Here is a 14,071-nt window from a genome sequence, read left to right as displayed (position 1 = left end):
GACTAATGGAATGCTTGCTTTTATTAGTTGAGGCATTGAGTTCAAACTCCAAAAGGTTATGTTGCAAATTTATAAAACACTGGTCAGGCCACACCTGGATTGTTGCATACAGTGCTGATCTCCTCACTATAGGAAGGATGTGGAAACTTTGGGGAGGGTGCAGAAGAGGTTTACCAGGATGCTGCCTGGTTTAGAGGGCATGTGCTAACATGAGAGCCTGGACAAACTTGGGCTGTTTTCTTTGGAGTGCTGGAGGCTGAGGGGAGATCTGATGGAGGTTTATAAGATTATGAGATGCATAGATAGACTAGACAAGGTGTATCTTTTTTCCCAGGGTAGAAATGTCTAATACTAAAGGGCATGCATTGAAGATGAGAGGGGGTAAGTTCAAAGGGGATGTGAGGGGAAATTTTTTACTCAAGGAGTAGTGGATGCTTAGAATGCACTGCATAGGTATGGTGGTAGAGACAAATACATTAGAGTCTTTGAAGAGACATTTAGATAGGCATATGAATATGAGGAAGATGGAGGGATATGGACATTGTCTAAGTAGGAGGGATTAGTTTTTGGGGGGAGGGGTTGATTTACTCTTTAGTTGGTTCAGCACAACATTGTGTGCCGAAGGGCCTGTTCCAGTGCTGCACTGTTCTGTGTTCTCACTGTAGCCAATCTCTCATTCCAGGGAGATTCAACAGCCTTCAGCAACAAGAAAACCCTCCTACATAACCTGTTAATTAATTGTTAGTTATGTGTTACTGCTGTTTGCAGACTGTTGCATATCAGTGCGAGGCAAGCAGCAGTGCTGTAGATATCACATACAAAATGTAGAAGGAACTCAACAGGTCAGGCAGCAGCTAGAAGAGAGGAATAAACAGTCGATGTTTCAGGCTGTGGCCCTTCATCTGGAAGGGGGAAGAAGCCAGAATAAGAAGGTGGGGGATGGGGAAGGATTAGAAGCTGGTTGGTGATAAATGAAACCAGTTGAAGGGGAAGATAGGTGGGTTAGGGAAAAGGGGATGAAGTAAAGGAGCTGGGAGGTGATAGATGGAAGAAATAAGGGGCTAAAGAAGAAGAGATCTGATTGGAGAAGACAGCAGACCTTGGAAGAAAGAGAAAGGTGAGGGGCACCAGAGCGGGTGCCAGGGTCAGGGATGAAAATGCAGTATGGAGAAAAAGAGAAGGGAAAACTTACTGGAAGTTAGAGAAACCAATGTTAATGCCAATATGCTGGAGGCTACCCAGGCGGGATATGAAGTGCTGCTCCTCCTTCCTGCACGTGGCCTTATTGTGGCTGTAGAGGAGACCATGAACTGACACATTGGAAGTTGAAAATTTAAATCCCTAGGAAATCCCACCTTTTGTGGGGGACGGGAAAAAAGTGCTTGAAGAAGTGATCCCCCAGTCTATGTCAGGTCTCACCAATGTAAAGGAGGCCTCTCCAGGAGCACAGGATACTGTAGATAAGCCCAAGAAATGCACAGGTGAAGTGCTTCCTCACCTGGAAGGACTGTTTGTGTCTCTGAATGGCGATGGGGAAGAAGTTGTAGTGACATGTAACACTTGTCCCTCATGCAACGATAAGGGCCAGGAGAGAGATCAGTAGGGAGGGATGAGTGGACAAGGGAGTCACATAGAGCACAAACCCTGTGGAAAGTGGAGAGTGGGGGTGAGGGAAAGATGTCCTTAAAAGCCTTTGCTTTCAGTTAACCACAATGTCTGATCCTTGGCACGTTTTCCAATATAATATACATAATTGACAGAAGTTCCACATTTTTTGGAATCTTCTTAAAAACCTAATGGTATTAGAATTAAAATTGGGTTTATTACCACTAACATGTGTTGTGAGATTTGTTGTTTTGCTGTATACGTAAGGTTATGGTAAAGCACCCGAATGTTGCAATAGTTCCTATTGAAGGCATAATGCAAGTACAGTGAATTGAAAGGTGCTGAGGCTAAAAGAGCAATTGAATTGATCTTAGCATTCAAAGGTGCCGTCATTGAGCTGATTATGTTCTGCAGCTGTTGACCTGGACCACGATTCCTGACGTTGACCAAATCATACTGGGTGCAGTGTGCCTGCCTGGAAGGCAATCTATTCCCAAGAGAATACAAGATCTCTCTTCTGTTTCCACCTCCTTTGCAATTTCTCTATCTAACCTCAATGCTGTGTTCAAAAGCCTTGCCTTTCAGTTAATTAGATAACCTAATCCTTATGCATGTTTTCCAATTCTATATAATTGACAAAAAGTCCCACTTTGTTTTCAATCCTCATGTAAAAAATCTGATGGTATTAGAATCAGAATTATGTTTGTTATTATTGACATGTGTGATGAGACTTGATATTTTACAGCAGCAGAATGGAACAAGATATAAAAATTACTATAAAAAGACATAAATGAAAGAACAGTGTAAAAGAGGAATAGTGAGGTGGTGTTCATGGACCATTCAGAAATCTGATGACAATGGAGGAGAAGAAGCTGCTCCTGAAACATTCCTAAAAATTCAAGCTCCTGTACGTCCTCCCTGATGGTAGCAATGTGAAGAGGGCGTGTCCTAGGTGGTGAGGGTCCTCAGTGATGGATGCCACCCTCATGAGGCACCGTCTTTCAGAGATATCCCTGAAGATGGCAAATTGGCTTGGATAAAGGAACAAATAAAAGAATAGTAAAAGCAGTACCAGCTACCTCAACAGAACCATGGCCAATCAATTTTTCAGCAGAGTGTACAGGTGCAGAAGGGTCACTTCCTTACACCCTCAAGAACTTCAGGCGGGCCGGTGCAGATCTCATTAGGCCTCCTACAACACCATCGAGTGCCTAACAGAGGGGTGGAGGTTGGGGCAAGTTATGCTTTGGTCATGTTTTTAAAATTTCCATTGTGGACTTACTTCCTTTGCCATAAGTTCTTTCCAGTCTTTTGGCAAACATTAGTCTGATTATTAAATTTAAAGTACACAACTACATTAAAGAGGTTACTGATGCCTCATTTGCTTTGTGCAGGATAAGCTTTTTTTATTTTCATGGCTGGACTTCTGAAGGCCTGATCTTTGCCCCCTCACCCTCACCACCCCCCCCCCCCCCCACTCCCACCTCAGCCCTAAGGGAGTTTTCTCTCAGACTTTATTTGTCAGCCATTCTCAGACTTAAGTTTGCTGAATAATTTCTGGGATGCTAGGAGGATGACAAATAACTCTGCACGGCTGTGCTTCCAGCTTTGCCTTACCTGGAGCACATGGCTGTGCTTAAGCCGCTACAGATGTATTTGCTTGTGTTCAAAGTTCAAAGTAAATTTATTATCGAAGTACCAATATATCACCATATTCAACATTGCAATTAGTTTTTTTGCAGGCATACACAGTAAATCCAAGAACCATAATAAAATCAATGAAAGATTGCACCCAATAGGATGTACAAATAACGATGTGCAGGACAATAGGATGTACAAATAACCGATATGCAGGACAACAAACTGTGCAAATACAAAAAATAATAATAATAATAAATATTGAGAATATTAGATGACAAGTACTTGAAATTGAGCCCATTGGTTGATGGAATAGTATGTTTGGTGAAGCGAGTTAAGTTATCTCCACTGGTTTAAGAGCCTGATGGGTGAGTGGTAATAATTGTTCCTGAACCAAGCAATGTGGGTCCTGAGGCTCCTGCACCTCTTTCCTCATGGTAGCAGCGACAAGAGTGCATGGCCTGGGTGGTTAGAGTCCTTGATGATGGATGCTGCTTTCCTGTCACAGTGCTTAATGGTGGGCAGGGCTTTACCCATAATGGACTGGACCTTATCCACTTTTTGTAGGATTTTCCATTTAAGGGCACGGTGTTTCCATACTAGGCCATGATACAACCAGTCAATATACTCACCACCAGACCTCTATCAAAGTTTGACAAAGTTTTAGATATCGTGCTGAATCGTCTCAAACCTCTAAGGAAGTAGAGGCACAACTGTGCCTTATTTGTAATTGCACTTACGTGCTGAGCTCAGGGCAGATCTTCTGAAATGATAACACTGAGGAATTTATGTGGCCACCTTTTCAAGTGCACCTTCCCAATAACTTCATCCATTCCCTGGCATTGATTTATTTCACAGGACTGTAGCAATATAATGGTGATATTTTGAAGTGGAAAAACAAGATGGAATTGGAGAGAGTGAATTGGTGAAATGCCACCCAAAATAATGGTTGTGGAGCAAGGAATGGGTGATGAAAGTAATTGTGCAAGTGCTCAGATGTGAAATGAGTGGGGATGGTGCAATGAGAATTGGAAATGATTGTGGATTTCAGGGGAAGTTGGAGGAAGACACACCAGTCCACAATGAGGGATCAGCAGTGGAAAAGATAAGCAGTTTCAAATTCCTGTGCAACACACACACAATGCTGGAGGAACTCAACAGGCCAGGCAGCATCTATGGAAAAGGATAAACAGGTGATATTTCGGACGAAGACCTTTCATCAGTCCTGATGATGAAGGGTCTTGGTCCAAAATGTCAACTGTTTACTCTTTTCCTCCAGCATCTATGAGTCTGTGGTGGCCAGTGCGATCATGTTTGCTGTTGTGTGCGGGGGCAGCAGGCTGAGGGTAGCACACACCAACAGAATCAACAAACTCATTCGTAAGGCCAGTGATGTTGTGGGGATAGAACTGGACTCTCTGACGGTGGTGTCTGAAAAGAGGATGCTGTCCAAGTTGCATGCCATCTTGGACAATGTCTCCCATCCACTACATAATGTACTGGTTGGGCACAGGAGTACATTCAGCCAGAGACTCATTCCACCGAGATGCAACACAGAGCGTCATAGGAAGTCATTCCTGCCTGTGGCTATCAAACTTCACAACTCCTCCCTTGGAGGGTCAGACACCCTGAGCCAATAGGCTGGTCCTGGCCTTATTTCCTGGCATAATTTGCATATTACTATTTAACTATTCATGGTTTTATTAGTATTTAATTATTTATGGTGCAACTGTAACGAAAACCAATTTCACCCGGGATCAATAAAGTATGACTATAATTTCCAACATCTGCAGATTTTCTCATGTTTGTTGTTCAGTATCCTGGTTCTAACACTTTGATGCAATTATGAAAAAGGCATGCCATCGTTCTCATTCATTAGGAGTTTGTGAAGATTTGTTATATCACCTAGAGCTCTTGCAAATGTGTACAGGTGCACAATGGAGAGCAATTCTGACTGCTTGTATCACCGCCTGGTAAACCAGCACCTAGTAAAGTGCAGGATCAAAAGAGTTTTGTAAACTCAACCAGCTCTGTCACAGCACAACTCTGCCCACTATTGGGGACATCCCCAAGAGGCAATGCTTCAGGAAAGTGGCTTTCTTCATTAAAGACCCTCACCTTCTGAGACAGCGCTCTTTTCATTACTGCCATTGAGGAGGAGGTAATGAGACCCACACTCAACATTTTAGAACAGCTTCTTTCCTGTCTGCAGTCAGATTCCTGATGGGTCCATGAACCCATGAACACTGCTTCATTATTCTTCTTTCTTGTGACACAGTAATTCTTCTGCCTTGCTGTGCCGTACTGTCACAAAACAACACTTTTCCTGACACGTGTCAGTGATAATAAATCCGATTCTGGTTCTGGGATTGGCGGATACGGTCAGTGTGTTGCAGCAGACTTGTGAGATTATTGACAGGTTTGATAGGATTCAGACTTCATATGTTTTAGTTCCTCGTGAAATTTGTGGAGGGGCAGGTTTGTGAGTAGGTCAGTGAATTTTTCATGTTACAATACAAATCAATTGGGTCAGGGTGCCTTTTTTTGTACATGTATTAATTAGGCTGATTATTTTCCCTGTTATCCTTTATCTTAGACCCATTAGCGCGATTGGCTTTATTCAAGAACAAGAAAAATAAATACCTTCCCACAAAATCGTCAAAGAAGATACAAGCCAGTGTGAAATATTTTAATGGTAAGCAGAAACAGCAGAGTTAAATTTAGTGATTTGAGAGCCAGATTTTGGATTAATCAGTTACATGCTTTAATTCATGTTGTTGAATCATGCAGTATAAGGTTAAAAATGATTTGCTTCGCCTGTTACATTTCCTGTCCAATAGTTAGTTCCGTTGATGCCTATTAGCATGTCAACCACTTCGCAACACTGAACTAACAGACTGCATTACAGCGTACATCAACTTCTGTGTGGATAATACTGTTCCAGCTAGTACTATTCACTGTTTCCCAAACAATAAGCCTTGGGTCACCATAGACATTAAAGCCATACTGAACAGGAAGACGAGGGCATTCAGAGATGGAGGTAGGGAGGAGATGAGGCTGGTTCAGAGGGAACTGAGAGAGAAGATCGCCCAGAGCAAGGACTGCCACAGGAGGAAGCTGGAGAGGAAACTCCAGCGGAACAACACAAGGGATGTGTGGAGTGGTATGAAAACAATCGCAGGATACAAAAAAGACCAGAGACCAGGTGATTGAAGGGGACCAGGAAAGGACCAATGAGTTAAATGCTTTTTTAACAGGTTTGATGAGGAGGCTTATGTTTACACCCTCTACAATGCATCCACCCCCCACCTCCTCTCCTCTCACCCTTTGTCCCTCTCCAAGGACAGCAGAGAGCCAATGATCATAGACACATGGACTGTCGCTGCCGAGCAGGTAAGGGGAGAGCTCTGCAAACTTCACCCAGGCCAGGCTGTGGGGCCGGATGGCATCAGCTCAAATGTACTCAAGGTGTGTGCTACTCAGCTGGGTGCATTATTTCAGTACATCTTTAATCTGAGCCTGAGCTTGGAAAGGGTCCCTGTGCTGTAGAAAACATCCTGCCTAGTTCCAATAGCCAAGAAGACATGTCCCACTACACCCAGTGACTATAGACCAGTGGCACTGATCTCACATGTTATGAAATCATTAGAAAGACTGATCCTGACACACCTCCGGACCATTGCAAATCCATCACTGGACCCTCACAGTTTGCTTACCAACCACATATTGGAGTCAAGGATGCCATTATCTTCCTGCTTCAATGGGCTTACCCCCATCTGGATGAGCCAGCCAGCACTGTGAAAATCGTGTTCTTTGATTTCTCCAGTGCTCTTAACACCATACGACCTGCTTTACTAGGGAATAGGCTCACAGAGATGCAGGTGGATGCTCAACTAGTGTCCTGGATCTGTCCAGATAGTCACAGTATCTGAGATTGCACAGCTGTGTATCGGATATTGTGGTTAGCAGCACAGGGGCACCTCAGGGGACTGTCCTGTCCCCTTCCTGTTTACTGTCTACACTGAGGACTTCAGGTACAACTTGGATTCCTGCCACCTGCAGAAGTTTTTGGACGATACGGCAGTTGTGAGCAGTATCAGTCAGGGTCAAGAGGCTGAGTACAGAAGAGTGACGGACAGCTTTGTTGAGTAGTGTGTGCTGAATCACTTGCAACTCGACATCACTAAGTCAAAAGAGTTGGTCGTGAACTTCAGGAAGATGAGAACATCCTGCATTCCCACCTCCAACAAGGGAACGGGTGTGGAATTTGGCCGGGATTACAAATACCTGGGAACTCACCCAGACAATAAAAGGACTGGACTAAAAATACAGAGACTCTGTATAAGAGGGGACAAAGCCCGACTGTACTTCCTGAGGAGATTCCGGTCATCCAATGTCTGCAGTACTATGCCGCAGATGTGCTACAACTCAGGGGTGGCCAGCATTCTATTCTACGCTGTGGTCTGCTGGGGCAGCAGCGTGAGAGCAGCTGAAGCATAGAAGATTGATAAGCTGTTCAGGAAGACCATTTCTGTTCTGGGGGTGGAATTGGATTCCCTGGTGGTTGTGTCTGGGAGGAGGACGCTGCAGAAGCTATGGAACATTATGGAAAATCCCTCTCACCCCCTCCATGACATAGTTGACAAACAGAGGAGCACCATTAGTAACTGACAGATTCCACCAAGGTGCACCACTGAACGTGACAGGAGATCCTTTCTCCCTGTGGGTATAAGACCCTATAGCTCCTCCTCCTTAAGTATAATAAGCATATGGATTCATTACACATCTGTATTTTGCACTATTATTTTTAATGCATATTTTGTATTTTTTCATACTTCTTCAATACTTCCATTTTGTATTTTAAAGTATATATTTCTGAATGAGCAATCTTGCAACAATAATTTCCTTCAGGATAAATGAAGTTTTGTTTTATCTTATCTTAAAGAAAATGAATTTCTACCTCTTTTATTTAATATCTTATGAAATTATTGAGTGGAAATAATGTAAATACTGTAAGTGAGATAAAAATTCGATACAGTTGATTCTTGCATCTGTTTCTATATGCAATTCGGACCATCAGTTTTAACAACCCTATTATCTAGAGAAAGGATGGATTCATAGAATTGGAAACTAAATTGTGATTTGATCTTTTCCGCCATGCATAGTGTACATTGTTGCCTTTGATTATGCTTAGTCCTTCTTTAATTGATAAACTGTTAGATCTTCACTAAACATTGGTTTATAAATTCCCGTAAATTAAACATATAACTAAATTATTAAAACTGTTATCCTTCCTGTTATTACAGTGAACACATTTGATTTGAACATATGGGGTAAATTTATTCTTTGTTCAATAGTCCAATATTTATCTGTAGTTTGGAATGTAAATACCATGAGAGTATTAAAATACATTATATTGTGTACCAGAAACCATATTGAACAACTAGAAATGTAAAAAGTATGAGCCTTCCAGCACAATCATAGCTCAACCCTAGCAGGAATGGCAAGGGGTTCATGAAGTGAAATATTCCTCAATAGTTCTGTCCCTTCATAACTTTGAGGTATCCTTGAAGCATATTGATTGGAGCCTCCACCAACTCCAAGCAAGACAAGTTTTTATAGAAGGGGAAGTAAATTATGACTTAGAAAGGAGTGTAAAGTAATGTTCTTCATGGGCCCAGTGCTAGTATTATGCAAGCATCTTATGCATCAAAGTTCTGCCATGCAGGAGCTCGTGTTACAAACACCAGAAAGTCTGCAGATATTGGAAATCCAAAGTAATCATGTCGTCATGTGCAGTAAGATAAGCTTACAAAAGGAAGGTATTTCTTCCATAATCTCCAATCATCATGAACACTGAAGATTGTAGAGGAAGTCACCTTGGAGGTGGTCTGGTTCTGTATGGAGCGGAGAAGTGACTCACAGGAGGCTGGTTGGATAAGTGTCTGGTGGAGGTGTTGGGTGGGGCTGTTTGTTAGAGAAAAAGAGCTGGTCTGGGTTGGACAGCCAATTGGTGGGACATAATCACAGGACATGGAAATCATTCTGGGAAGGAAAGACAGACTAAGAATATCAGCACCAAGAGAACAGGAGCATGTGTGTTTATTTGGGGGTGGGGGTAGGGGGGGGGGGCGGTTAATGGGATTGTTCACTAAGAAAAATTACCTAAAGAAAAACACTCTGGAAATTATGGTACATTTTCAGTCTGAAGTCTCTTGCATCTTCAGAAAATATAGATAGTGTGGGTCCCTTAAATAGTCATCTCTTCAGTTATGGATAATTCTCTCCCAGCAGTTGCAGGCTCATATGCACAAAGAGTGTACACAAATGATATTAAATCAGCCATAGAATGCCAGTTGTATTCCCTGATTACATACAGTGACCTCTGTTTCCAACATCATGTTCATAAAAGAGGATCTGCACCTAATCTACAGAGATGTGTTCCAAATGAAAAGAGTATCCAAATGTATTTAATAATTGAATTGTTTAAATTTAGATAGGTATACTTTATTAATCCCGAGGGAAATTTGGTTTCGTTACAGCCGCACCAACCAAGAATAGAGCGTAAATATAGTAATACAAAAACCACCAACAATCAAACACCAAAATGCAAACTATGCCAGAGAAAAAATAAGTCCAGGACCAGTCTATTGGCTCAGGGTGTCTGACCCTCCACGGGAGGAGCTGCACGTTCGATGGCCACAGGCAGGAACGACCTCCCGTGCCGTCAAGTATTGTATCACAGTGGAATGTGGCTGAAGTCCAACAGTAAAAAGTTCAATATCCAGTCTGCAGACACATTCCTCGATCGTAATATACCCAGGATTGCACCATCCATTGTTAGCCAGAACAGTAAGCACCCAACTCCTTTACGCTTACCGCTCTCAGTGCACTTCCGGTCAGCCAGAACGGTATTACCCACCGAACTGCTCTTCTCCAAAAGTCTCTGTTGTCTCGACCCGGTCCTCTTTCCTCAGCTTTGTGATCCCCCTCTGTGTGTTTTCCTCCGGATCTCAGCAGGGGTGTCCACCGCTCTGTTCGCTAAGCCGGCTGGTCTTTGCTGGTCCGTGGAATGCACAATGCGGCCTTGCTTCTGTCCCGCGTGTTGGGATGTAACCATTTCCAGCGCTAAAGAAAACCCAAATGAAACTCTCTCTACCAGCATGTTAGGGAGGATGCAGCTTCGACGTGTTATCGTGAGAAAAAAAATACAAAAAATAAGGTAAATTAAAAAGTAAGAAAAGATCGGAACGGCTGTACCAGGCTGCATGCAGGACTGGCGCATGCGCACTAAAATTTATAAAATATTGCAAAACATTTGAGTTTCTCAGAGTCATTGTATTTAAAAAAGAAAAAAATATTTATTCTATAATAATAGAATAGATTTTCTGCCCCCAGTACTTAACCTGGAATCTCCAATCACTGTCTCCCACATCTGTACATACCACATCTATATGATACTTACCTAACTCGCCTAAAGCATCATGGCTTTGATGGTCATTTGAACAGTGCCAGCACATTCAGTAACACATTCAAAACCCCCAGAGAAAGCCTCCCCTCAGCTTTGCCCACTGTAAAGTCACAATTATCATATATTACAGTTTGTTACAGTATATTATAATTTGTTACAGTTCCAAGATAGTTAAAACTATTAAAATGAAGCAAGTAACATTTAAAACTTCTAAGCAGAATAACATTTTTAAAAAGTAAACTAAGAACACCTAAAAATGCTTTTTGAAAAATAATAAGCTAAACCAAAATGATGGGGGGAAAAAGCCAGTCCTGCAATCCCTATTAAATTCCCGAGATCTCAGATCCCATGCCAGGTCCAGTCTGGTACTGAATCCAAGAGGTAATTCCCTAGCTGAGGAATCCATGGGGAGCCCTATGATAGAATGAACTGACAAATTCAGCATTCTGAATCGGTCAGCGCTTTCAAGAGCTCTACATTTGGCAGCATGTCATGGGCTTGCTTCCACTTAAAGAGGTATGCTCCAGTGATTCCATTCAAAACCTTCAGCATTTACTACAGAATCTGGGCTATTTTAAGTCTCATTACAATTTTGCCTTTGGAAATGATTTTTATAATGTTCATTTTATGGATCAATCTCCCCATCTTACAAGGTGGAGCTTTGTTTTCTGAAAACACCTGTATTATACAGCAACATTAAGAAAATTACCTCACTTAATTTAGGGAAAAATAATTATGCACCAATATCAGATAAAAACTGCAGAAGCTAACCTTTCAGGATTGGGTACCCCTTTAGCTGCTTCACTCAGAGCGGTTACATGCAAGTACATGGTTGAACCCTCTAGCTACTTCACCCTCCAGGCTGTAACAGGAAGTGTTATGCCATTCAATATAGGGGTTCAGTGAAGAGAAAAAGACGGGGTCCTGGGCAGGTTTAGTCTTCGGATTAGGTTGGCTGGGACAACAATGCAATAAATGCCTCACTCAATTCTAGCTTTTTAATCCTGTTTGTCATACTTACATTTAAACTTCTCCAACAGCTATGCCTTTGCCAGTTAAAAAAAACACGAGAGTTTGGGATTATGCAACATACATTTTTTTAAAGAAAAATGACTCGAGGCCACCAACTGTCAAATCCAATACTTAGGCAGTTACAATAGAGAGTTAAAAGTGTTGAAATGAGAAAAATTTGTTTATGAAAGCTGTTTTACAATTCGTTTCACATCTGTGCAGGATGGTTATGTGTAATCAAGGAGTGAAATATATAAGTTTGTGAAACTATGGATTTAATGACTCTCTTAGGGTGTAAAACGATAGGTACTTCAAGCAGGTAGATATAGCCGGTAAAATCTAGAAAAGAACTAGAATAACATAAACACATGGAGTTGGATAACTTGGAAAAAATCTGTGTTGTGTTTGCGTTAATCATCTCCAGAAGAAATCCAAACTAATACTTGAAACATAAGACTTCTTGGAGAAAGCAGTAGGGCCTGAGGCATTGGTGATCTCAAGGAGCACTCTATGGGTCAGAGCCACTTTTCTGGCAGAGTGCAAGCCCAGTTCACAGGATTGCTTCTTACAGAACTGTAAAATGTTGCAGCAGTTGTGCTATCTATGGATGTAGTATTTTTTTCAATTTTGATTTTTTAGTTAAATGTTTTTTTACAATCTGAAATATAAAATTTTAAGACCATAAGGTATAGGAGCAGAATTCAGCCCATCTAATTTGCTCCACTATTTCATCATGGCAGATCCACTTTTTCCTCTGGCCCCAATCTCCTGCCTTCTCCTTATATCCCTTCATACCCTGACCAGTCAAGAATCTATCAACCTCCACCTTAAATATACATAAAGACTTGGCCTCCACAGCTGCCTGTGGCAACAAATTACACAGGTACATCTCTCTCTGGCTAAAGAAATTCCCATTTCCATTCTAAAAGGACACACCTCTATTCTGCGGCTGTGTCCACTAGTCCTAGACTCACCCACCATAAAAAACATCCTCACCGTATCCACTCTATTTTAAGCGAAGCATGTACAAATTTTCCAAGCAACTAAATTATGATATTGATTTATTGCAAATTTATCGTGTAGTCGTTTGCATCTTTATTAACCATGCATCGTCTTTGCTCTTTAAAAAGATAAACATTAAAAGTAACTCACAAATATTACACTTCATTACAATTCTGTTTTACTGGATTACATGGTTACCAGTAGCAGGGATGCGACGGCTGTTCGCCCGCTCGGCTCCTAAAACTCCACCACCTTTCTGTCCGTTGCCTCCCATGGACATTCGCTCAGCTCTGCCACCCTGCGGCTCTTCCTGCAAGAAAAGGAAGCTGGAATATGCCACTCATTTGTTAAGAGGTGGTGGACTGCAGAAATTGTTATTGGAAGGGATGATAGAAGGAAAGAGGAAGGCAGCGGACCAGTTGGTATGATAATGTGAGGCAGTGGACTGGATTGAGTTATGCTGAGGCCAGAAAAAGAGCGCAAGATTGAAGAAAATGGAGGTGCATAGCCGCCAACCCTGGATTCGGGACGGCACCCACTGACCGACTGACTGACAATTCTGTGTTGTGTGGAAATGTCATTCAAGTTCCTTTGCACCTTATAACATTTTTATTTCTTTATCCTATAGTATAACTCAGGTAAAATGACTAAAATATGATCAGATTGAGACCATGGAAGTCCCTTGAGGCCTCCGTCAGTCAAGCTCGGCCGTGGATGTTGCATCCTGGCTGACTAAATATGCAAGGCTGATCAATACAATATGGAGAGCAAGTTGTTGCACATGTAGCAAGCTCCTACTCTCCACGCATCTGATGAACCCAAAGGAACGGCAGAGACCGATAAAGTTTGGCCCAAACAGCGTTGCAAGAGTTGCCAGTCAGCGTTAAACTCAATGTAAGACTCCCTCAGGGACTCCAGCTCCAGTTATTTCCCTCAGAGTTTACTCTTGAAGCCTTCCCCATGAGTGGGTATAGTCGCAACACAGTGGAGGTTTGAGATTGGAGTTTTCCTTCTAGATGAGCTGTCAACCTCGGCTGACAAGCCCCATTTGCCCAAAGCGGCTGGTCTTAAGGCACCAGAAAGCTACCCTTGCCCCTTCTCCTGTCATTAGAGACCGTTCCACTAGGCTTAGTAGCTCAGCCATAGATGAAGACCAGGAGCTGGACTTGGTTGTCAGAGGCTACTTGAGGCACACATCATTGAGAGCATTTAATTGGTAGTGGGAGCTTATTCCCATTACCACTCCCAGTTAAAACAACCTTAAGGAACCACTGATACAAATATCACTTCTAATAAAATTTTGACTCCTTAAAATCTATATTATCATAATGCCAAGAATGCAAA

General features: G+C 42.2%; 1 protein-coding gene across 4 annotated transcripts in view; it reads left to right on the top strand.

Annotated features, from left to right (window-relative positions):
* Positions 1–14,071, top strand: part of lrriq1 (leucine-rich repeats and IQ motif containing 1) — a 172,877-nt gene that overhangs the window by 130,864 nt on the left and 27,942 nt on the right. For all 4 annotated transcript variants that reach the window (XM_072267486.1, XM_072267485.1, XM_072267488.1 and 1 more), the window contains one exon: positions 5,840–5,938. In XM_072267486.1, the coding sequence (XP_072123587.1) occupies positions 5,840–5,938 (99 nt within the window). The remainder of the gene's footprint in view (positions 1–5,839; positions 5,939–14,071) is intronic.

The sequence above is a fragment of the Mobula birostris genome, chromosome 9 (assembly GCF_030028105.1).
Source record: "Mobula birostris isolate sMobBir1 chromosome 9, sMobBir1.hap1, whole genome shotgun sequence".
NCBI classification, from domain to species: domain Eukaryota; kingdom Metazoa; phylum Chordata; class Chondrichthyes; order Myliobatiformes; family Myliobatidae; genus Mobula; species Mobula birostris.
The sequence above is the reverse complement of the archived record's forward strand: the minus strand, read 5'-3'. Positions and strand labels throughout refer to the sequence as shown.